At 42.8% G+C, this 26,087-nt stretch overlaps 1 protein-coding gene and 1 non-coding gene across 4 annotated transcripts in view; one reads left to right on the forward strand and one right to left on the reverse strand.

The window, feature by feature from the left end:
* The window catches only part of SCP2 (sterol carrier protein 2), a 133,142-nt gene that overhangs the window by 3,086 nt on the left and 103,969 nt on the right, over nucleotides 1-26,087 (forward strand). The window contains exons 1-2 of one of the 3 annotated variants that reach the window (XM_075998452.1): nucleotides 17,627-17,798; nucleotides 25,469-25,526. In XM_075998452.1, coding sequence (XP_075854567.1) covers nucleotides 17,730-17,798; nucleotides 25,469-25,526 — 127 coding nt within the window. In that variant the 5' untranslated portion in view covers nucleotides 17,627-17,729. Of the gene's footprint in view, nucleotides 1-17,626; nucleotides 17,799-25,468; nucleotides 25,527-26,087 lie in introns of those variants that run through there. The other 2 variants (XM_012776277.3, XM_075998446.1) reach the window with 2 other exon arrangements.
* On the reverse strand, nucleotides 699-805 carry LOC142869739 (U6 spliceosomal RNA). The gene has a single exon (XR_012918310.1). It is a non-coding gene; the product is annotated as a U6 spliceosomal RNA (small nuclear RNA).

The raw sequence follows: 26,087 nt of genomic DNA on the forward strand, positions 1-26,087 counted from the left end.
TATTCTATGAAGCCAGCCAGCCTTACTTTAATATCAAAACCAGATAAAGACATTATAAGAAAGAAACACTACAGACTAACATTTCTTTCTTTCTTTCTTTTTTTTTTTTTTGAGACAGAGTCTCACTTTGTTGCCTAGGCTAGAGTGAGTGCTGTGGCTTCAGCCTAGCTCACAGCAACCTCAAACTCCTGGGCTCAAGAGATCCTCCTGCCTCAGCCTACTGAATAGCTGGGACTACAGGCATGTGTCAGCATGCCTGGCTAATTTTTTCTACATATATTAGTTGACCAATTAATTTCTTTCTCTTTATAGTAGAGACGGGGTCTCACTCTTGCTCAGGTTGGTTTCAAACTCCTGAACTCAAACGATCCGCCCGCCTTGGCCTCCCAGAGAGCTAGGATTACCATACTAACTTTCTTATGAACATTGACACAAAAATCTTGAACAAAACATTAGCAAACTAAATCCAACAATTATTGGATTTTTTATCCAAAGATTTTTTTATACCATGTCCAAGTACACTTTATTCCAGCTACGTGAGTCTGTTTAACTTTTGTCTTTTTGGTTGTTTGTTTTTGTTTTTTATAGATTAGGAGTTAGAGATGGGGGTGTGAAGCCAGAAGATACTTAAGTTAGGTGAGTCACTTTGCTTATTGGAGCCTCAGTTTCCCCACCCAGGATCATTAGAAAGTGGAACCAAAAATATGGAATGCTTCACGGATTTCCATGTAATTCTTACACATGGGCCATGTTAATCTTCACTGTATCATTCCAATTTTAGTGTATGTGCTGCTGAAGCGAGCACTGGTATAACTTTCAGGAATCAATCAATGTAGTCCACCATGTCAACAAGTTAAAGAATAAAACGTTTGATTATATCACTTGATGTTGAAAAAGTACTTGACAAGGATTTTGGGGAGATGGCAGAGTGGGAAGCACCAGGAATCTGTCTCCTTACCTAAACAATAATTACATTGATGAAATCTGTCTGATAGAACTATTTTGTACACCTCTATTGAAGGTGTACAACTTCCAGGGGTAGGCTTGGAAGGTAAATTGTAGTTAATTTGGTCCATTTCAGCTCTTACCACAGCAGCAACTACCCCTCCTCCACTCCCAGCCCTGTGGCAGGTAGCTGTGCATACAGCTTGCAGAAGCCATGGTGGGCAAAAGTGAGCCTGTCTTTCAAATATCAGGTATCAGTGATTGGATCGCTCCTTAATTCTTCTGATCACGCATGTATAGACAAAGAGGCTAGTGCCATTGTTGTTACACCTCCCCTAATTTTGTTGCAAAAGTCCCTCCCTCTCCAACTGAAGTGACTTTAAGGATTTTTAAAAATTTTAAAAATAAAAAAAAAAAAAAGAAAAGGTTGGTTGGGAATGATGATGAAAGGCGTTAGAGAAAATTAAATGGAGAAAAAATAAAAATAAAAGATTGGCACCTTTTTTACCCCTCCTTTGTTTTTCTCTTTTTCCTCTGTTAGGACCTAGACATGAAAGACTAGAACATTCAGAAACAAGTGCATATATGGGGAGATTTATTTATTTATTTATTTATTTATTTATTTATTTATTTATAAGACAGCGTCTCACTCTCTTGTCCTGAGTAGAGTGCCATGGAGTCAGCCTAGCTCACAGCAACCTCAAACGCCTGGTCTCAAGCAATCCTTCTGCCTCAGTTTCCCGAGTAGCTGGGACTACAGACACATACCACGACACACAGCTAATTTTTCTATTTTTAGTAGAAATGGGGTCTCACTCTTGCTCAGGCTGGTTTTGAACTCCTGAGCTCAAGGGATCTTCCTGCCTCAGCTTCCCAGAGTGCTAGGATTACAGGCCTGAGCCACTATGCCCAGTCCTATATGGGGAGAATTAGAAAGTGACTGCACATGCCTAGAGAAAAGTGTAAACTCAGGAAAGAACTAGGAAGACCTTAAGTTTACACCTCAGGCTAATCTCTGGGACAGAGAAAAGCTATAACAATAATTAAAACAAAAAAAACACACCAAAAACAATAACAAACCCCAGCAAACCCTGAGTGTTGGGGACCAATAAAACACTTATCTTGGCCGGGCAAGGTGGCTCACGCCTGTAATCCTAGCACTCTGGGAGGCTGAGGCAGGTGGATCGCTCAAGGTCAGGAGTTTGAAACCAGCCTGAGCAACAGTGAGACCCCATCTCTACTATAAATAGAAAGATATTAATTGGCCAACTAATATATATAGAAAAAATTAGCCAGGCATGGTGGCACATGCCTATAGTCCCAGCTACTCGGGAGGCTGAGGCAGGAGGATTGCTTGAGCCCAGGAGATTGAGGTTGCTGTGAGCTAGTCTGACACCACGGCACTCACTCTAGCCTGGGCACAAAGCGAGACTCTGTCTCAAAAAAAACAAAAAACAAAAAAAACAAAAAACCCCCCACTTATCTAGTTTAGAGTTAAACTTAGTGAGTAATGTACGTGCCCTACCCAGAACGTTTAAGAGTAATGTGCTCCAGACAAGGTTGCTGCCTAGAGGCATAACAATAGGCCTGAGTTTCTGCACTGAGGCAAGAGCTGCACAGCCCAACGATAAGTGGAGGCCTGAAGGCCACACAATAAGCACATTGTTCCTACAATTGCTGCTTGGCCCTATAAGATGGCTGGATAGTCAATGATGGGTAAGATTCCTCATGGAGAAACAACTTAAGACAGACATAGCCGCTGGGGGGTGGGGGGCAGCCAGGAGGAACTGGGGATGGAAAGTGCCCCCTGTGGCTGCCTTGTTTAATCTTGCTTATCTCAGCCTGTGACCTATGCTTTGAGCAACTGCCTGGAAACCTTAAGTCAGGGACATCTGTATCCTTAGGCTATGTGTTCTGGAATTTTTTGCCATTGCTGCAATGCCTGGGTGGTCACGTACAAGAAAGTAACTTCGATTTTTGGAGGTATAAAAATAAAGCAACTGTCCTGAAAGCAATACCTAACCAAAAAAAAAAAAAAAAAAAAAAAGCAACTGGTGCTTTCGGCACTGCAGTCTTGTACCGTCTTTGTGAGTGTCTGTGTCTTTCTTTTGTGTCTCTTTGTTCTGTGTTCATTCCCTATCCTGCACCCGGGCCATGGCAAGTGGCGCAGCGAGCAGGGTGTTGAACCCTGGAGAGTCTTGAACCCTAAACAGAATCTGTGTCATTTTGGGGTGGGAGGACTGAGCAGGCACCCCTTTGGCTATTGGTAAGTAGTACCCAACAGGGGACTCTTGGGAAAAATGGGAAATGCCCCTTCTGCTGCTGAGCTGGAATATCGAAAGTTAATTCAAAGGTTGTTAAACTCTGTGGGGGTGGAAGTAAAGGATGGGACCCTAAAGCGTTTATTTGCTTTAGTGCAGAAACATTGTTATTGGTTTCAATCTCAATCTCAGGTACAGTTAAATCTTCATAACTGGCAACAAGTTGTTAAAGCTTTGCGTGCTGCCCATCAGCAAGGGGATATCATTGATTTAAAAATTTGGTCAGTTTGTAGTGTTGTTACTTAGGCTCTCTCTCTCCTATGGTTGGACTTGGAGAGGGGTGATTCTGATAAAAAAAAAAAAATGATAAAAACCCTCCAAGATCTTGACCTCCTTTCCCAAGTAAAGATGATTGGGAGGAGTCCTCAGGAGAGGAAAGAGTTGATCCCTCTCCTGATGTTTCTGCTGAGTCAAGTTAAAAGAGCTTATTCGATCTAAAATATAAGAGTTAATCCCTTTGTTTAAAAAGAGTAAGATGGCTGCAACAACTGGTCCGCCACTGCCTCTTCCTCTTTCTGCTTATCCTGCCCAACCTACCGCACCTTCTCCCAAGCCTGTTTTTACTTTCCCTTTAAGCATTCAGTGTTTTGCACATTATTCATTAAGTTTAACTCTAAACTAGATGAGTGTTTTATTAGTCCCCAACATCTCCCCCTTTCTTATTTATTTTTGAAAGCGAACAAGTTGGAACACGGCCATGATGTTTTGCTTTTGCTGTTGTCGAATCACTTGGGTTTTTTTAGCACCAGTAAATTAAAAGCACAATACATGATAAAAACAGAAGGATAACCAGATTACTTTTAATACTACTGAGTACAGTTTTTAGAGAGGCCAAGGGGTTGGCCTGAGACAACCCATTGGCCAGACCAGAAAAGAATTTATCATTATTAAAATTGGACAAAATTCTCTTGAAAAGTAGACGTGATCTCTTGTTTCAGTTTTTGGAGGTCATCAGTTAAATTTTGGCCTCCATTTAACAATTTTTGCAGTGATTTTTAGTGTCGACTGCTATTGAAGGGAATGGGAGTGACACAGAACCGAGAAGAATTTTAATCACAACGGAGAAAGGATTGAGTTGTCAGAACTTGAATCTGATCTCCCAGCCACTGAACTGTACTTTGTAACTGAATAATTTTTTTTTAGGCGAGTATCAATCTCCTGCTGATGTTGCCATAATCTGTGAGAGTCTTTATGCCACTTATGAACAAAGTCAGCAGTTTGCAGAGTGGTGTAAGGCTATTTTAGCCACAGTGGCTGTGGAGGCGATAGCAATTAGACCCACTACTGCCATAATTATAAGGCCAATGGTTCTCCTAGTTCGGCGAGCCAAAGAAGTGATCTTGTTTAAGAGAGCAGTGACTAAGGCTGAATCGCCCCAAGGTTGGGACAGGTTAACAGGCAGCCATAACTCAGTGTGTGCCTTGAGGATGTACAGACTATGTAAGGATTTATTAAAAGCAGCCCATGAGGAGGAATTTAAACATGTAAATAAGGCACATTTGCTAGGGCAAGTCGATCTTTCAGTAGACTGATTCCAATAAACAGTTCCCATTAGCAAAAGATAAGGACAAGAAACACACGCTAGAGTGGCGGTGGTGAAGATCTACTTTGGTTCCCCCATTATCACTTGAGAACATATTTCCCACCCAAATTTTAAGGTCTCCACCTGAGGCAGAGAGTTTTTAAATATGTCCCTGTTTTTCTGATCTTTCAAACAAGTGAGGCCAGGGAGGAGAAAGGCCTTTATCATGCCAGATAACCGTCCCATTAGCAATGGCCTTGATAGTGTCTTCATAAACACGCCAGTGTGAGGAGTGACCAGAAAACTTTTCTTTTAAGTCACCGTAGGGGCTCCAGTCAACAATCTTAGGAGTATTGTGTACGTTTTTTTTAGAATTTTACCTCTACATACGCTCCAATCAAAATGAGTTACAGGAGGTTTAATGTGAGGCATAGAACAAAGGGGCAGAAATGGAGGTCTTTTAGTTAAGTTAGACGTCAGTCCTTTAAATCCCTTTATAGATAGCAACACAGTACGGGTGGCAAAAGTGGAGGAATTATATTGTAAACCCCATGCTTGAGAAGAGGGTACCAAACAATGCTTTCTTGCTCTAAAACAAATGGGATACCCTTGAGCATAAGTAGAGTAATTAGAAACCAGTCTCCCTTCATCCCCAGAATGCGGTGATTAATATTGATATGGAGGAGGCAGCCATTTGGAATCATTAATACAGACGATGACTTTAGGCTCCCCCCAAGATACTGCTTTAAAAAAGGGGAGGATAGGGAACATAAGCTCAATATACATGCTGAGCATCAGCAGAATTAACCTGACCAACCATAGAGAAGCAGAAAAATAGTAGAAAGGCTGGTAAGTTAAGAGGCAACCACACCTCTAGCATTACCTCCCACTTTCTCTTTTTTGTTTGGGGCACCTTGGTCCCATCTTGTGTGGTTTCTTGGTGTGGATATCGTCTTTTGAGTCGTCGTACCAGGAACCCATTCACAACCTTGTCCTGTAGAGACATAAGCATATCTTCCACCCCATTGTAGAACTTCTCCCTTAATCTATTCTCCAATAGGAGTAGCAACATACACAGGATCACAGCCCTTTTGCAAAGGTGGTGAAGAAGCAAAATGTCGCTCTGCTGCCGACACATGCAGGTCCTGCCAAAAATTTAAAAAATTAAGGGTATAGAGGGTACGGAGTAAATGTCGGTGAGGAGATTCCTTGACTCCCCCTTTTTGCTTTTGTAATTGAAGCTTGAGGGTACGATTGGCACGTTTAATGATGGCTTACCCTTGGCTGTTAAAAGGAATTCTAGTAATATGGTGAATGGAATATAGTCTTAAAAAGTTAGCAAGTTTTCGAGAGGTATAAGCTGGAGATTATCTGTTTTTAATGTTGCCGGAAGTCCCATGACAGCAAAACGGGAATAAAGATGAGTAATAACTGCATCAGCCTTTTTGGAGCTATGAGCCGTAGCCCACTGAAAATGAGAATAAGCGTCAATTGTATGATGAACATAACGAAGCTGTCTAAATGAGGTGACGTGGGTAACATCTATCTGCCAAATATGATCATTGCGCAACCCTTGTGGGTTGCACCCAGGGGGGAGAAAGGGAAGTGTGAGAAGGGCACAAGCAGAACACGAGCAGACAATAGCACGAGCCTGTTTTTTAGAGAGAGAAAATCGTTGTTGAAGGCCTTTAGCATTAGTATGATGGAGGGCGTGTTTAGCCGAGGCATCTTGAAGAGCGGCTACAAGTAAAGAGTCAATATTAGCATTACCTTGTGATAAGGGACCAGGCAATCCGGAATGCAAAGGAATGTGCACCAAATAAATAGGAAAATATCATTTGAGAAGAAGAGTCTGTAAGTGCGAAAACAGCTGCTGTAACGTTGTAGAGGAATTAAATGGTAACGAGGCAGTAGGTAATTGGGAGATAACATAAACGGCATATTGAGAGTCACTAACAATATTAAGAGGCTCATTGGGAAAATCTTGCAGCACCAGACAAATAGCATAAAGTTTACTTGCTGTACTGATGGAAAAGGAGAGATAACAACCTTTTGCACCTGGGAACTCCAATAACTGGTTTTGTGGTGCTGGAAGCATCAGTAAAAAAAGTAGCAGCAGATAAAGTTTGAGAGGCTATATCTGTTAGAGGGAGAACAGAATGTATATGTAAAAAAGAATACAGTTTGTGAGGAGGATAGTGGTTATCAAATGTTCTAACATAGTCAGCGCAGGCTACCTGCCAGGAGGTAGAAAGTTTAAGATTAGTTTGAATGTCTTTAGAACTTAGACTGGTAACTATAGTATCGGGATCTCATCCGCTCAACTGGCCCCTGGTGATTAAGTGAGCGAGTTTATCTAAGTAATTAAGAAGTTTTTAATTTTGATTGTTAGGTAAAAACAGCCATTTAAAGATGCCAGCGTCTGTAGGAGAATTATATGTGTGAAAGAGATAGAGAATAATTGGACAGGAAGGTTGAAGAAAGGTGAGAAATCTAGAACTAAGTCATTGTTTCACAAGTTGTAGCTCCTGCTTGGCCTGCGGAGTAAGACAGCGAGGGCTGTCGAGGGCTGGGCTTTTTTTTAACGTAGCAAACAAATGTTGCAAAGCATAAGTAGGTATACCTAATGAAGGTCGTAGCCAATTTATATCTCCAAGGAGCTTTTGAAAGTCATTGAGTTTTTAAAATTATCTCTCCTAATTTGTAATTTTTGAGGTCTTAACTTGTTTAGATAAACAATATCCTAAATAATCAATAGGCAACTCAGTTTGAAGTTTTTTAGGGGCAATAACAAGATTATAGGATCTGAGTTGATCTTGGAGATAGCTAAATGGGGCATCACGCAGCACCTGATTTGGGGCTGCAAGAAGAATGTCATCTATATAATGGTAGAGGACAATAGAGGGGTGCCGCAGGCGGACAGGATTAACGGCATGGCACGATCAACAAATTTTGGGCATAGTGTAGGGCTATTTAGCATGCTTTGAGGCAACACCCGCCACTGATATCTCTCAGTGGGGCATCCATTATTATCCTAGGCGATGTGGAAGGCTCAATATGTCTGGTTCTAAGCTGTTTAGCAACTAAAAATTTTAAAGCCTTTAGCTTTTTTTTTGTTAAAGGTCACTGCTCTATCCATATAGGCTGATCGGTAAGCCAACACAATGACATAGCTCGAGGAGTTTGATGAGCAGTTTAAAGAAGGGTGTGAGGTTTCCTCAGAACAGACTTTTTTGAAATGTATAGGGTCGTAGCCCATTTTTTACATCATATTTTTAATGTTGGCAGGTAAGCAAGGAATGGTCACAAAAGCTCCAAATTGATGAAAAAAATCCCATCCCCATAAATTTACTGCAATCTCAGTGATGTAAAATTGTAAAGTGGCTTTTTGACCTTTTGTTTCTATGCACATAAAAGTATCATCAACAGGAGTTTGAGGTTGCTGTGAGCTAGGCTGGTGCCACGGCACTCATTCTAGCCTGGACAACAAAGCAAGACTCTGTCTCAAAAAAAAAAAAAAGTATCATCACTGTAATAAACATGTTGAGCCTGGCCCAGGCCAGAAAGTACAGTGGGCATGGCGCTCTTGGACCATTTAGGGGGACATTGAGCAAGGCAGATAATAGAAACATTGGCCCAGTGTCTACCAACCCCTCAAAAGAGCGGTCTGCAACAGTAAGATTGAGAACAGGTCGAGAATCTTGAATTAAAGTTTCCCAAAACACCTTGGTGCCTATACTGCCAAAACCCCCTTCACGATTGGTGTCTCTAGTAGGAAACGGGGTATAAGGCAGAAGTAAAATTTGGGCAATGCGAGTTCCTGCAAAAATTTTTGTAGTTTGAGAAACTGAAGCCATAATTTGAATTTTTTCAGTATAATCAGGATCAATGACCCCTAAGTGTATAAAAAGACCTTTGAGGTCCAGCGCGGTGGCTCACGCTTGTAATCCTAGCACTCTGGGAGGCCGAGGTGGGCGGATTGCTCAAGGTCAGGAGTTCAAAACCAGCCTGAGTAGAAACCCCGTCTCTACTATAAAAAATAGAAAGAAATTAATTGGCCAACTAATATATACATAAAAATTAGCCGGGCATGGTGGCACGTGCCTGTAGTCCCAGCTACTCGGGAGGCTGAGGCAGTAGGATTGCTTAAGCCCAGGAGTTTGAGGTTGCTGTGAGCTAGGCTGATGCCACGGCACTCACTCTAGCCTGGGCAACAAAGTGAGACTCTGTCTCAAAAAAATAAAAAAATAAAAATAAATAAATAAATAAAAAGACCTTTGAGGGTGCTACTACTTTTTCCAACAATCAATCCAACTTTTCCTTTAGGTAAGGGATGGAAAACTTGGGTAGCTAATTTATGAACGCCCCCTGAAGGCGTCAATGTATATGTTTTAGCCACAGACAGATCAGCCACTGCATTGCCTTTAGTGGCCACATATAATTGGGTAACCTTTAAGCCTCGTTCTCCTGAAGAAAGGGGTTGTTTATCTGATGGGCCGTCCCATTGCTCACCAGATACTGCTGAAAGTGAGGCCTCATATTGTTTTAGGGGCCCTGAGGTTGGGGGCCCCTCGAGAAGTTTCCCAACTGGGAATCTTGAGGGCTTGGCAGGAGATTTCTATTTTTATCAAATTTTGATCTACATTCATTAGTCCAGTGACCTATTTTACCACACTGACCACAAGGTTTTGAAGGCAGAGGTTTCACAGGTCGAGTATTGGAAGGGGCATTAGATGGTCCCCCTCATCTGCATTCTTTTTTTAATATGTCCCACTTTACCACAATTATAACATGTGGGATGATTATTACCTTTCTGAACGGCTCCAGCCAACACAGTAGCATGATAAGCAGCACCTCCCACACCAGCTTGAACAAACTCATCTAAAGTAGCACCCCTAGCCTTTAACAGGTGCAAAATTTTTTGACAATCAGGATTAGCGTTTTCCACAGGGCACGTGCCCTACCCAGAACATTTAAGAGTAATGTGCTCTGGACAAGGTTGCTGCCTAGAGGCATAACAATAGGCCTGAGTTTCTGCACTGAGGCAAGAGCTGCACAGCCCAACAATAAGTGGAGGCCAGGAGGCCACACAATAAGCACATTGTTCCTACAATTGATGCTTGGCCCTATAAGATGGCTGGATAGTCAATAATGGGTAAGATTACTCATGGAGAAACAACCTAAGACAGATACAGCCACCGTGTGTGTATGGGGGGCAGCCAGGAGGAACTGGGGATGGAAAGTGCCCCCTGTGGCTGCCTTGCTTAACCTTGCTTATCTCACCCTGTGACCTATGCTTTGAGCAACTGCCTGGAAACCTTAAGTCAGGGACATCTGTACCCTTAGGCTATGTGTTCTGGAATTTTTGGCCATTGCTGCAATGCCTGGGTGGTCACGTACAAGAAAGTAACTTTGATTTTGGGGGGTATAAAAATAAAGCGACTGGTGCTTTCAGCATTGCAGTCTTTTTTTTTTTTTTTTTTTTTTGTGTGTGTGTGTGTGTGTGTGTGTTTTGAGACAGAGCCTCGCTTTGTTGCCCAGGCTAGAGTGAGTGCCATGGTGTCAGCCTAGCTAACAGCAACCTCAAACTCCTGGGCTCAAGCAATCCTTCTGCCTCAGCCTCCTGAGTAGCTGGGACTACAGGCATGTGCCACCATGCCTGGCTAATTTATATATATATATATATATATATATTAGTTGTCCAATTAATTTCTTTCTATTTATAGTAGAGACGGGGTCTCGCTCTTGCTCAGGCTGGTTTCAAACTCCTGACCTTGAGTAATCCGCCCGCCTCGGCCTCCCAGAGTGCTAGGATTACAGGCGTGAGCCACCACGCCTGGCCCAGCACTGCAGTCTTGTACCGTCTTTGTAAATATCTTTGTCTTTCTTTTGTGTCTCTTTGTTCTATGTTCATCCCCCATCCTGCAAACTGGCCATGGCACTGAGGAAGAGGGAGAATCTGAGTTACAGAGTTATCACATTATTAGAGTCAAATGCCCAGTTTTCAACAAAAAAATCATAAGATATACAAAGAGAAAAATATGGCTCATTCAAAGGAAAAAGAAATAAAGCAACAGAAACTGTCCCTATAAAACACCTAATGGCAGATCTATTCAACAAAGACATTAAAATGACTTTTTTTTTTTTTTTTGAGACAGAGTCTCGCTTGTTGTCCAGGCTAGAGTGAGTGCCGTGGCGTCAGCCTAGCTCACAGCAACCTCAAACTCTTGGGCTCAAGCAATCCTCCTGCCTCAGCTTCCTGAGTACCTGGGACTACAGGCATGCACCACCATGCCTGGCTAATATTTTTTATATATATATATATATATATATATATTAGTTGGTCAATTAATTTCTTTCTATTTATAGTAGAGACGGGGTCTTGCTCTTGCTCAGGCTGGTTTTGAACTCCTGACCTCGAGCAATCCGCCCGCCTCGGCCTCCCAGAGTGCTAGGATTACAGGCTTGAGCCACCGCTCCCGGCCTAAAATGAATTTCTTAAAGAAGATATGGAGAAAGTTGAGAAAACCATATATGAACAAAATGGCAATATCAATAAGGAGACAGAATAATCTAAAAAGAAACCAAAAGGACATTCGAGAGCTCAAAAGTATAATAATTGAAATTAAAAGTTCAATGAAATTTTTCAAAGACAGATTTGAGCATAAAATCAGCAAACTTGAAAATAGAGTAGTGGAAATTATCAATTCTGAGGAACAGAAATGGAGAAGATTAAATAAAATTGAACAGAGCCTAAGGGACCTGTGGGACACCGTCAAGCCCCACATATGCATTGTGGTGGTGTCAGAAGTAGAAGAGAGAAAGAAAGGGGAGGAGGAGAATATTTGAAGAAATGTTGGCTGAAAACTTCCAAAATTTGTTTGTTTGCTTTTGTAGAGATGGGATCTCACTATGTTACCCAGGCTGGTCTCAAACTCCTGGCCTGAAGTGATCCTACTACCTCAGGCTCCCAAAGCACTGGGATTACAGGTATGAGCCACTGTGCTGGACCACAGCTAAATTTTTCTTTTGTTTTTTTGTAGAGACAGGGTCTTTCTCTGTCACCCGGTCTGGAGAGCAATGATATAATAATAGCTCACTGTAATCTCCAATTCCTCGGCTCAAGTGATCCTCCCACCTAAGCCTCCTGAGTAGCTGGTACTACACACATGTGCCACCATGCCTGGCTATGGGCACAGCCAAATTTGATGAAAGACATGAATATAACATCCAAGAAGCTAACAAATTCCAAAGAGACCCACACAAAGACACATTATAATCAAACTTCCAAAAGACAGAGAAAATCTTGAAAACAGCAAGAGAGAAGCAATTAATCATATACAAAGAATATCCACAGATTCCTCATCAGAAACTTGTGAAGCCAGATGGCAGTGGGTCAATATATTCAGTGTTAAGAGGAAAACACCTATCAACCAAGAATCCTATAACCAGCAAAACTGTTCTTCAAAAATGGGGGAGGCCCAGGTGCAGTGGCTCACACCTGTAATCCCAGCATTTTGAGGCAGGACGACTGCTTGAGTTCGGGAGTTCAAGACCAGCCTGAGCATCATGGTGAGACTCAATTTCTATGAAAATACATAAAAATAAATAATGGTGGCACGTAAAAAAAAAAAAAAAAAAGTGGTGGCATGTGCCTGTAGGCCTAGCTACTTGGAAGTCTGAGGCAGGAGGATCCCTTGAGCCCAGGATAGTGGCATGTACCTGTAGTCCCAGCAGCTTGGAAGGCTGAAGTAGGAGGATTGCTTGAGGCCAGGATTTTAAGGTTACAGTGAAATATGATCAGGCCACTGCACTCTAGCCTGGGTGGCAGAATGAGGCTCTGTTTCAAAAAAAGAAAAAAAAATCCATTGGTATATGAAAAAAATCAAGATGCAGAATAGTGTATAAAAGAAAGCTAAACTTTGTGTTAAGAAGAGGGATAACATTACTTACGTATGCATTTGGTTATTTTATATAAAATATCTCTGGAAGGATGGGGTGAGGGACTGGACGGACTACAAGGCTGGGAATAGGGGTGGGAGGGAGAATTTTTAAGTTTGACCTTTTGTATTTTTTGAATCTTGATGTATGTATTGAGTATTACTTACTTAAAAACAAATAATGAGGCCAACTAATATATATATAAAATTAGCCAGGCATAGTGGCGCATGCCTGTAGTCCCAGCTACTCAGGAAGCTGAGGCAGAAGGATTGCTTGAGCCCAGGAGTTTGAGGTTGCTGTGAGCTAGGCTGACGCCATGGCACTCACTCTAGCCTGGGCAACAAGCGAGACTCTGTCTCAAAACAAAAACAAAACCAAAAAAACCCCCAAAAAACAAATAATGAAAATGAAAACAAAACACAATGGCAGACTGGGAGTGGTGGCTCATGCCTGTAATCCTAGCACTCTGGGAGGCTGAGGCGGACGGATTGCTCGAGGTCAGGAGTTCGAAACCAGCCTGAGCGAGACCCCGTCTCTACTAAAAAGAGAAAGAAATTAATTGACCAACTAAAAATATATATACAAAAAATTAGCCAGGCATGGTGGCACATGCCTGTAGTTCCAGCTACTCGGGAGGCTGAGGCAGGAGGATCGCTTGAGCCCAGGAGATTGTGGTTGCTGTGAGCTAGGCTGACGTCACGGCACTCACTCTAGCCTGGGAAACAAAGTGAGACTCTGTCTCAAAAAACAACAACAACAACAACAAAAACCCCACAATGACAAAAATTAAAGACATGCTATAGCAAAAATAAAAGTAATATATACACAAAGTCCAAACATTCAAACCGTATAGATAAGTATAAAATTAAAAGAAAAACATTCCCTCCTCTATATTCTATGCAGTTAAAAGGATGTTGTATTCTATGCAGCATTTCTAGGTGTTTTGTAGCAGGTGTGAGACAAAATATTAGCAGCAAGTGGTCCTGTGGTCCCAGCTATTACATAAGAAGCCATGTTTGCTCTTTTCTGCTTGCCAGCATACTTACACAGAGGCCCTGACTCTGTGATGACATGCAGCTCTCTGGAAGGATGCTTTGAAGACAAAACAGGATAGAGCAAGCTATGTCTCTTACCTCAGTCACTACATTCCTTAAAAGATAAATGACCCTAGTCCTTGCCTTTTCCCACACATAAGATAACATCTGACACAGTAATGCCTCTGTAATCTATAACCAGATGTACTCTCACATCCAAACTTTGATGTGATCCTGCTTTAATGTAACTTCTGAGCAAGTCTGGTGTGATTTTGCCTGTAGTAAGCCTCCACTCCCTGTATGTAAACTGTCAGCTGAAACATTGCTTTGGAGCAGTCTGGTAGACCCTCTCTGAAAGACTCCCTTCCTGCCGTGGGGGCTGTAGTCCTCAGTTTACTGTAATTCTTTAGAAACTCAATATTTTTCTTTAGTTGACACAGGGGAATATTTGGATTTTTTTTAGTTCTCCTCATTGGAAATGAAAGTGTTCTTTCTCAACCTTTTCAGTATTAATGAATTCCTTTTATCATCTTACTATCCCCTCTTCACTTCTATGGACTACTATTTTGAAACCAATATCCAGTGTACAGCCAGCATTTGTTACATAATAATTAATCTGGGCCGGGTGACATCTTGTTCTATTAGGTTGGTAACTGTCTGATCCACCAATCACACTGCTGTCTTTATCAGTCAATGAAGTTTCAAGAAACAACTGTACATTTAGTAAGAGCCTCTTCAGTGTCCTGCCTTGTGCTAGGCCCTAGGGATAGATAGGACAATGTCCTTTTATCCCTTCCTTGATCAGCTGGAGATTTTACTTTTTGTTTGTTTTAATTAATTAATTAATTAAATTTTTTTTTTTTTGAGACAGAGTCTCACTTTTGTTGCCCAGGCTAGAGTGAGTGCCGTGGCGTCAGCCTAGCTCACAGCAACCTCAAACTCCTGGGCTCAAGCGATCCTGCTGCCTCAGCCTCCCAAGTAGCTGGGACTACAGGCATGTGCCACCATGCCCGGCTAATTTTTTGTATATATATTTTTAGTTGGTCAATTAATTTCTTTCTATTTTTAGTAGAGACGGGGTCTCGCTCAGGATGGTTTCGAACTCCCAACCTCGAGCGATCCGCCCGCCTTGGCCTCCCAGAGTGCTAGGATTACAGGCGTGAGCCACCGCGCCCAGCCTATTTATTTATTTTTTTGAGACAGAGTCTCGCTTTGTTGCCCAGGCTAGAGTGCCGTGGCGTCAGCCTAGCTCACAGCAACCTCAAACTCCTGGGCTCAAGCAATCCTGCTGCCTCAGCCTCCCAAGTAGCTGGGACTACAGGCATGCGCCACCATGCCTGGCTAATTTTTTCTATATATATATATTAGTTGACCAATTAATTTCTTTCTATTTATGGTAGAGACAGGGTCTCGGTCTTGCTCAGGCTGGTTTCGAACTCTTGACCTCGAGCAATCCGCCCGTCTCGGCCTCCCAGAGTGTTAGGATTACAGGCGTGAGCCACTGTGCCCGGCCACTTTTTGTTTGTTTTTAAGAGATAGGGCCACACTCTGTCGCCCAGGCTGGAGTGCAGCCCCAGCCTCCTGAGTACCTGGGACTACAGGTGCATGCCACAAGTTTGGCTAATTTTAAAATTTTTTTGTAGAGATTGGGTCTAGCTATGTTGCCCAGGCTGGTCTCAAACTCCTGGCCTCAAGCAATCCTCCTGCCTTGGCCTCCTAAAGGCATAAGCCACTGTGCCTAGCATTTGTTTGTTTGTTTGTTTCTTTGTTTGTTTTTAAGACAGAGTCTCAGTATGTTGCCCAGACTGGAATGCAGTTGTTATTCAGAGGCTCATAGACCACTACAGCCTGGAAGTGATCCTCTAGCTTCGGACTCCTGAGTAGCTGGGACTACAGGCACATGTCACTGTGACTGGCAGATTTTAATAAATTGATCTAGTCTTAGCCCAGTAGTTCTCTACCTAGCACAGTGGAGGCTCCTTGCAATTTCCTGAGAGAACCTTTTCTAAATATTGATGCCTAGTCTCCACCACTCAGAGACTCTGATCACCGGCTTTTAGGGCTGGAAGGGGCCTCAGAAGTGTTAAACACACACAGAGTCTATTCTTGTTTTTCATGGTAGTTATGTTCTATAAAGCCACTGTGAGCACTGAATTAGCAGATGAATACCAAACATTGCTCCTAGGGAAAATACAGAGTTAGGTTTCTATGAGCCTCTGATCACATTTTTGTCAACCAATCAATACAAACCTTATTTTATGTGTAAAACAATTACTTATTATATATTGCTGATTTATTAACATTGAATGCAAGGCCAATAGCACCATAACTCATGCCTAAACTAAGTGTATCCAACACATGGATTTCCCCATAAGGCACAGCTTTGTTGCACTTAGAAACACTAGATAAACTTCAGTACTACACTTGGGGACAATTTTTTCTTTTTTTTTTTTTTTTGAGACAAGAGTCTTGCTCTGTCACCCTGGGTAGAGTGTAGTGTAGTCATCATAACTCACTGCAACCTCAAACTCCTTGGCTAAAGTGATCCTCCTGCCTCAGCCTCCCAAGTGGCTGGGACTACAGGCATATGCCACCATGCCAGGCTAATTTTTCTGTTTTTAGTAGAGACAGGTCTCGCTCTTGCTCAGGCTGTTTTCCAGCTCCTGACCTCGGTGATCCTCTCACCTAGGCTAGGATTATCGGCCTAGCGGGATGCCCTGCCAGCCTACCACACTGACTCTTACTAGTTACTCGTGACTACCAGGAGTAACAGTATGCAGAACAATTCCAGCACAACACTCCTAAGAATTTCCTCAGGATACCCTCTTGTGAGTCCGGTTTCTGGGCCAAGCCTTCCTCTTCATGTCAGGTCCCACTCTGGTCTACTCATTCTCAACGTAAAGAACGTAAACACATGGCTCACGCCTGTAATCCTAGCACTCTGGGAGGCCGAGGCGGGCGGATTGCTCAAGGTCAGGAGTTCGAAACCACCCTGAGCAAGAGCGAGACCCTGTCTCTACTATAAATAGAAAGAAATTAATTGGCCAACTAATATATATAGAAAAAATTAGCCAGGCATGGTGGCGCATGCTCGGGAGGCTGAGGCAGTAGGATTGCTTGAGCCCAGGAGTTTGAGGTTGCTGTGAGCTAGGCTGATGCCATGGCACTCACTCTAGCCTGGGCAATAAAGCGAGACTCTGTCTCAAAAAAAAAAAAAAAAAGAACATAAACACAGGTTCAGAGATGGGGACTGGTGGCTACTACCGTGTTTCCCCGAGAAAATAAGACAGGGTCTTATATTTGTTTTTCCTCAAGAAGACACCCTAGGGCTTATTTTCAGGGGATGTGTTATTTTCCCCTCAAAGCCTCAGCTTGCAGAACGCACAGGATGGCTGGGACCTGACGGGGGGAGCCAACCTTGTTGGTGGGGCTGCCCGCACCTTTCCGGTCACCTCTGGTATAGTAGCTGTCAAAGATGGGGCAGATGAGAAGGACTGCTCGTCTTCTTTACTACTCCCAGACCAAATGCATGGGTTGTGCAGATACACTGCGTGGCCATGCCCATCACTAGGCCTTATTTTCCGGGTAGGGCTTATATTGTGCAAATGCTTAGAAATCCTGCTAGGGCTTATTTTATGGGTAGGTCTTATTTTCGGAAAAACACGGGAAGTTATAAAGATTTTTTTCAACGCCTTAGGGGCACTCAGCCCTCTGCCCACCTGCGAGAGCCCTGGCCTAGGACCCTGTGCAGCCTAGGGCTGGAAAACTACCCCGCCCAAGAGTCGCAGGCCGCGCAGGCGCAGGAGCCCATGGCGGGCCGCTGGGCGCCGTTTCTGGTCCCCCGCCTGCCCCTGCCCGCCTCCGCCACCTCCAGCCCCGCCTCCCGCCGGCCGAGCTCCGGGCCGCCGGGCCTCAGTTCTCGGCTATAGTCCGCTGCGCTCGCCGGTACCGGGCACTGACAGAACCATGTCTGCCTCCTTGCAGAGGTTTCCGCCCTTGCGCCGGGTTTTCGTGGTGGGGGTTGGCATGACCAAGGTAAACAGAGCAGTATACCCGTGGAGGCGGGCTCCCTGTCCCGGTCTGCCTCTGTGAGGCGGGGGGACCTCTAGGTGACAGGAAACCCAGGCGGGCAGTGCCTGCGCTGTTCCTGTCTGTCCTTCCTGCCCGGAGGGCTCCGGCTCCGGCTGCTAGGCGCGTGGGGCATCCGGGTGAAGACTCCGGGCGGGGCGGGGGTTGCGATCTGCGGTGTCTCTGGGGGTTGTAGTGTCTCAGGCTTGCTCCTGCGGCCATTTTTTCCGTCTTCCCTTTTCTCCCTGGTCAGTTTGTGAAGCAAGGATACCCAAGGGTCTCGCCTCTTTAGATTCTGGGTGAAGTCCGAAGGCATATGGAGCTCGCCCTGAGGCAAGAACCAGCTCGCATTAGAAAGGAAGCAGGGTCGTGAATGTCACTAGTTATGCCCTCCCAGGAATACTTCCAATAGGAGCCTTTCTTAGAGACAGCTGCAGGTGTGGATCGGGAGGAGAGACACCAGTGATGCTCAGCGTCTTGGCACAAGTGGCAGGTTTCCTGGATCCTTTGACCTCCTTTCTGTTCCTCAAGTGCCAGGTTGGAACTCTGGAGGCCAGAGGCTTCTATAGTCTTCTTCCTTCCTCTTCTTTCATCCCTCAGGGTCTTGCTGTGCTGCCCATGTTGAAGTGCAGTGGCACGATCAGCCTTCCAAGTAGTTAGGACTATAGGCAGGCACCATCGCACTTGGTTAATTTATTTCGTTTTTGTAGAGATGGGGGTCTCCCTATGTTGCCCAGGCTTGTCTCCAACTCCCGGACTCAAGCATGATCTTCCCGCCTGGGCTTCCCAAAGTGCTGGAATTACAGGCGCGAGACACCATGCTGGGCCAGGCTTTTTTTCTTGACACCCTTACCACCTCCATGCTCTAGTAATGCCAAATTGCCCTTAGTTTCTCCCCTTACTCTATAGTTTCATGCCTGTGTTGCTTTGCTTCTGTTGTTTTTACTACTTGTACCATTTATCTTCTCAGCTGGTTAACTTCTTTTGCGTTATTAAAGAATCAGTTCCTAGGCCAGGCGTGGTGGCTCACGCCTGTAATCCTAGCACTTTGGGAGGCCGAGGCGGGCGCATTGCTCAAGGTCAGGAGTTTGAAACCAGCCTGAGCGAGACCCCATCTCTACCAAAAATAGAAATAAATTAATTGACCAACTAAAAATATATATACAAAAAATTAGCCGGGCATGGTGGCGCATGCCTGTAGTCCCAGCTACTCGGGAGGCTGAGGCAGGAGGATTGCTGAGCCCCGGAGTTTGAGGTTGCTGTGAGCCAGGCTGACGCCAGGGCACTCACTCTAGCCTGGGCAACAAAGTGAGACTCTGTCTCAAAAAAAGAAAAAAGGAATCAGTTCCTTCACGCCTGTAATCCTAGCTCTCTGGGAGGCTGACCCAGGTGGATTGCTCGAGGTCAGGAGTTCAAAACCAGCCTGAGCAAGAGTGAGACCCGTCTCTACTATAAATAGAAAGAAATTAATTGGCCAACTGACATATATATAAAAAATTAGCCGGGCATGGTGGCGCATGCTTGTAGTCCCAGCTTGAGCCCAGGAAATTGAGGTTGCTGTGAGCTAGGCTGACACCATGGCACTCACTCTAGCCTGGACAACAAAGCGAGACTCTGTCTCAAAAAAAAAAAAAAAAAAAAAAGAATCAGTTCCTGCCTGTCGTATCTTCTGCAGGAAGTTTTGGTCCTCCTGACTTTCCAGTATAGCTTTGTACTGCATTTAACCTCTATCTTAATACTTACTATGTTATACAGTACTGAGATTCTGTTTATATGTCTGTATTTTCCTCAAGCATGTAAGCTCTTCCAGGGTGGGCACCACATCTTATTCATGGCTATATTCCTGTCACCCTGAAAGTGCCTGGTCTCTGAAGACCCTCAATGAATGTTAGTTGAACAATATTAAATAGATATGCTCTGTGAAAGAATTCCTAGCAAGAGTTCTATTTGTGAGAAAGCAGCCCTAAAATTTTTATTATTTTACCAATAGGCTGAGAGTACACAATTCAGTCAAAACATGTAGATAGAAAAGTCCACTGATGCCTTATAAACCAGAAGCTTGGAGATCATCCTGTTGTTTCCTGGAAGAGGGGGCTTATAATACAGGCAGAGAGTAAGACTTTTAAAGTATGGTATTAATGCAGTCAGATCTTCTGTTGGCTGTTGAATGTCTGATTATTATGTGGGCTGTATGGAAAAGCACAGTTTTATAACCCTTTGGGAAGTAGAAGATGTATTTCTTTTTCCTCAAGTTGGGAGGTAAAGGTGGGGGACGTGTTAAAGTCCTAAAGGAAAACGTAGTGAGTATGGAGAGTGCCATTATTGATGTGCTTATTAGGCCAGAATACCTCCCTTTGGGTCTGGTCTGCTGGACCTTGAGTCAGGATTTGATGAAGGAGAAATCTACTAGGTAATTAATATTGTCAAGTGTTTTTTTTGTTTTTTTTTTTAGATTTTTTTATTTTTCTACTTTTGAAGGAACTTTAAAGTTCTATTAATAGAACTGGTTGGGCTCTTTTGTTATTTTTTTTTTTTTGAGACAGAGTCTCATTTTGTTGCCCAGGCTAGAGTGAGTGCCATGGCGTCAGCCTAGCTCACAGCAACCTCAAACTCCTGGGCTCAAGCAATCCTCCTGCCTCAGCCTCCCCAGTAGCTGGGACTACAGGCATGCGCCACCATGCCTGGCTAATTTTTTATATATATTAGTTGGCCAATTAATTTGTTTCTATTTATAGTAGAGACGGGGTCTTGCTCTTGCTCAGGCTGGTTTTGAACTCCAGACCTCGAGCAGTCCACCTGCCTTGGCCTCCCAGAGTGCTAGGATTACAGGCGTGAACCACCTCGCCCAGCCTCTTTTCTTTTCTTTTTTTTTTTTTTTTGAGACAGAGTCTCGCTTTGTTGCCCAGGCTAGAATGAGTGCCGTGGCGTCAGCCTAGCTCACAGCAACCTCAAACTCCTGGGCTCAAGCAATCCTACTGCCTCAGCCTCCCCAGTCAGTAGCTGGGACTACAGGTATGGGGCACCATGCCCGGCTAATTTTTTCTATATATTAGTTGACCAATTAATTTCTTTCTATTTATAGTAGAGATGGGGTCTCCCTCTTGCTCAGGCTGGTTTGAAACTCTTGACTTTGAGCAATCTGCCCGCCTCGGCCTCCCAGAGAGCTAGGATTACAGGCATGAGCCACCTCGCCCAGCCTGTTTCTTAATTTAAATAGCTGAATTTTCTAGACGATTTGAAGTTTTCTTAATGAAGTTTTATTATTCAATGTAGGAAATGAGTTAGAATTCCCACCGTGGGTGTCAACATTTTTTAGCACAACAACTAAGTCACAACTGCCATCTACCTGACAACAGGCCACACCCTTTGCTTATGCTGCCTATCCTGATATACCCTCTTTCATCTACTTACATTCCACCTGTCTTTCAAGGACTAGTCCAAGTCCCATGTCTCTTTAAAAATTCCTCAGGCTCTGTGCGGTGGCTCATTCCTGAAATCTATGCACTCTGGGAGGCTGAGGGGGTAGGAACTCTTGAGGTCAGGAGTTTGAGACTACCCTGAGCAAGAGCGAGACCCTGTCTATACCAAAAATAGAAAATATTAGCCTGGCATTGTGGCATGTAACTGTACTCCCAGCTACTCAGGAGGCTGAGGCAGGAGGATCTCTTGAGCCTTAGAGTGTGAGGTTGCAATGAGATATGATGATGCCACTGTACTCCAGCTGGAATTACAGATTGAGACTTAGTCACCTTCTTTTGAAATTCTGGGGTCCTTGTAGTCAGGACATAAAATTTAGCACCTAATTTTTGAGTGCTTTTATCTATAGTAATTCCACAACCTAAAGAAAGAAATACAGCTTACATCACGTCAACAGAAAAGAAGCCAAACTCTGTAAAATAATTGTAAGAGGTTTATTTTGAGTCAAATTTGAGGACCTTGACCTGGAGCAATGCCCAAGAAGCCTTCAGCAAGTGTACTCGCTGTGGTTGGGTTACAGTTTGGTTTTATACATTTCAGGGAGACAGGGGTTACAGGTAAAGTCATCAATCAATACATGGAAGCCATCATTGATTTGGCCATCTGGAGGGGGGCTTACAGGTTGTAGGTGGGTTTAAAGACTCTTTGACTTGTAATTGGTTAAAGACAGTTGAAGCTTTTGTCTAAAGGCTTTGAATGTTTTGTTTGTTTGTTTGTTTGTTTTTGAGACAGAGTCTCATGCCTGGCAGCTTTGAATGTTTTAAGATAAGGATCTCTGTTAATCAGAGACAAGCTACTATCTATATTTGTTGAGTAAAATGAGGACCTGATGTTTGTCTTGCATAACCTTTATCTTGTATAACTTTAGGCCTGCCAATGAGTTACAAAGGTTATCTGCAAGAGGGGAGGGGGCTTGATGAGGCATGTCTGAACTATCTCCTCATAGCAGACAATTTTATTTTAGGATATCCCCTTAGCCAGGAGGGGGTCCAATCAGTCAGCCGGTGGGGGGAAGCCTTAAGATTTTACTTTATGTGTCTTTTAAGAAATGCTAGGTTGGCTGGGCGCAGTGGCTCACGCCTGTAATCCTAGCACTCTGGGAGGCCGAGGCGGGCGGATTGCTCGAGTTCAGGAGTTCGAAACCAGCCTGAGCAAGAGCGAGACCCCGTCTCTACTATAAATAGAAAGAAATTAATTGGCCAACTAATATATATATACAAAAAAATTAGCCGGGCATGGTGGCGCATACCTGTAGTCCCAGCTACTCGGGAGGCTGAGGCAGAAGGATTGCTTGAGCCCAGGAGTTTGAGGTTGCTGTGAGCTAGGCTGACGCCACGGCACTCACTCTAGTCTGGGCAACAAAGTGAGACTCTGTCTCAAAAAAATTAAATAAATAAAAAATAAAGAATTAATTAAAACTATCCAATATCTAGTTAATTAAAACGATCCAATATCTAATAAGTTCCAGAAAAAGAACAGAGGCTGAGCGCAGTGGCTCTTGCTTGTAATCCTAGCACTCTGGGAGGTGGAGGTGGGAGGATCACTTGGGTCAGGAGGCCAGCCTGACCAAGAGTGAAACCTTGTCTCTACAGAAATGGAAAAATTAGCCAGGCGTGGTGGTGCATGCCTGTAGTCCCAGCTACTCTCATCCCAGCTAGCTGGTAGGCTAAGGCAGGAGGATTGCTGGAGTCTAGGAGTTTGAGGTTGCAGTGAGCTATGATTGAGTCACTACACTTTAAGGTGGGCAACAGAGTGAGACCCTGTCTTTAAAAAAAAAAATAACTGATAATAACTGAAAAATGATAGAATATCACCATTTGACAGCTGCCAATGAATTAATAGCTTTAGCAGGAGTTCTCAAAATGTGATCTGTGGACTCCTGGGTTCTCTGAGACCCTTTCAGGGGATCTGCAAGGTTAAGACTATTCATAATAATACTAAGATATTTACCATTTTCATTGTCTATTGACATTTACACTGATGGTGCAAAAGTGATGGTGGATAGCAATGGTGGTACTAGTAGTCATTGTATTCTTTGTGTACTCATGTACTCATAGGAATAAAAAAGCACCTGTTTTCACTTAAGACCATCCTTGATGAAGCACAAAACAATTGTTAATTTTATTAAATCTCAACGCTTGAGAATTCACTTGTGAGATTATTTGAATTATGAGCTAAACCAGCTGCTTTTTTCATGAAACACCAATTTTACTTGAGAGAACATCTGGCATACATATGATAGTTATTCAGACATGGGTGTGTTTTGTTTTTTTTTTGAGATAGAGTCTCACTTTGTTTCCCAGGCTAGAGTGAGTGCCTGTGGCGTCAGCCTAGCTCACAGCAACCTCAAACTCTTGGGCTCAAGCAATCCTCCTGCCTCAGCCTCCTGAGTAGCTGGGACTACAGGCATGTGCCACCATGCCCGGCTAATTTTTTCTATATATATTAGTTGGCCAATTGATTTCTTTCTATTTATAGTAGAGACGGGGGTCTCACTCTTGCTCAGGCTGGTTTCGAACTCCTGACCTCAAGCAATCCGCCTGCTTCGGCCTCCCAGAGTGCTAGGATTACAGGCATGAGCCACTGTGCCCGGCCAACATGGGTGTGTTTTAAATATTTTCTCAAAAATGAATGAAATAAGCCTATCACTTCTTATTTCCAGTGATAAAATTTGAGCTTTTAAGTGAAAATTAGAATTTTAGAAAACTTATATCCACTTGAGAACATCATATTACTTTAAAATTTTTTCTTGTAAGATGGGTGACAATATTAAAAAAGATAAGGTTTTGGAATTTAAAAAATAGACAAGATTAAACTGTAATGTCTTTGGATGCACATCTGGGTGATAAAATATGAAATAAATGTTCCAAGAAAGTGATTACCGTAGGAATAGGATAGTAATTACTTTGGGGGTAAGGTAGGGCTTGAGATTGGAACAGAGTGTATGGACGAGTTTCTGGTATGATGGGCAAAGTTGTATTTCTTGTTCTGGGTAGTGGTTGTAAGGATGTTTGCCTTAAAACAGTTGATTAGAATATGTATTTAATTCCAGGAAAAAAAAACCTAAAATGGTACAATAAAGGAAATGTAATCATAATTAGACTACTTGGCCCAGTAGTAAAAAAAGATGTAGTTAATAAGAGAAACACAGTACTGAATTAGCAACAAATTGTGACTTAGCTATACATGATGGGTGGGAGAGGTAAATGCATATGTGGGGTGGCAGAAGAGACTTAATCCTCATTGGAGATTATGATATAACTTCTTAGCTGATAAAGAAATAATTTTATAAGAATATTCATGCAGCTGAATTCAAAGGATAATTAAAAAAAGAAAAGTTATTTGAAATTAAGTAAAGTAAAAAGAAAAGAAAATATATTTTATTTTACAAAAAAAAAAAAGAATATTTAGAAACATGGCAGTTTATGTCAGAAGAAATACCTATAAGAATTGAAAGTGGATATTTTGGGAGCAAGTATGACCAGTGGGTGGGGAGTAGTGAAATAGAAGATTGCTGTTTTTATTGTGTGGCTTGTGGTACTTTTTTGTCCTTTTTTTCTTTCATTTCTTTGATTAAAAAATAAAATAATTCTGGGAGGCCCAAACATGAGGATCATTTGAGCTCAGAAGTTTGAGACCAGCTTAGGTAACACAGCGAGACTCAGTTTCTACAAAAAAATTAAAAATAAAAAAATTAGCTGGGTGTGGTGGTACGTAGCAGTAGTCCCAGTACTTTAGAGGCTGAGGCAGGAGGATTGCTTGAGCCCAGGAGTTTGAGGTTGCTGTGAGCTGTGATGATGCCCCTGCAGTCTAACTTGGGCAACATAGTGAGACTGTATGTAAAAATTTAATTAATTAAAAAACAAATATTAGTAGTACATTACCAGCACCTCAGCAGTTGTGCCGTCTTCCGGGCACTGTAACCTGTAAAAGGTCAGCATTTTCCTGACTTCCTGACCTTTAATACCATGGATTAGTTCTGGCCTTTCTGTTCAACATTATATTTGTAAAATTCAGTCATAATTTTATTTGTAGTTATAGTTTATTCATTCTCATTAATGTAAAAGGTGCTCAGTGTGTTTTTTGTTTGAATGAAGAGGTTTATTTTGTAAAGAAAATCTAACTATACTTGTTTCTATTTATTATTTCTATATTTCTAGTTCATGAAGCCTGGTGCTGAGAATTCAAGAGACTACCCTGACTTGGCAAAAGAAGCAGGTAATACAGAACATTCATATCTTTGAACAGTCATATTCTATTGTGTGGTCTATATTGATTCCATGGGTGGAGCAAACTTGAAAGCACTAAAGGAAGCCCAGTCAAGGGAGAAGAACCTGTGTGGAGAATTGCCCAGTGGCTCACTAGAAAAGAGCCTGGGCATTCTTAGCAGCTACATAGCCAGAAGTAGACAGTGGCTTGTGATTTTATGTGCCATCCATCTGTTTGTTGGGATGGTTAAGGGTTGTGTGGGAGAGAAAGGTATGGTTATTAAAAGGGATAATTTCATTTTCGTGTGTGTTCACCTTAGGAGATATAAAAAAATTATCTTCTTTTCCGGGAAGAGGGATAATCACATTTAAAATATATTGAATACGTGTATGGTAGTTTTCCTCTCTTCACTTTATTAGCCAACATAGAGAATTCTTTTTCTATCACTAGGCTGCTGTGTGACTAAATGAGGTGATGCAGTTTGTTATTGTTTACTCTAGTAAGTGTTAGAAATGTTAAGCTAAGGACTTCGGTGAATACTACTGAGTGGAACTCAAGAGAAGAAGGATC

This window comes from Microcebus murinus, chromosome 2 (assembly GCF_040939455.1).
Source record: "Microcebus murinus isolate Inina chromosome 2, M.murinus_Inina_mat1.0, whole genome shotgun sequence".
Lineage (NCBI taxonomy): Eukaryota > Metazoa > Chordata > Mammalia > Primates > Cheirogaleidae > Microcebus > Microcebus murinus.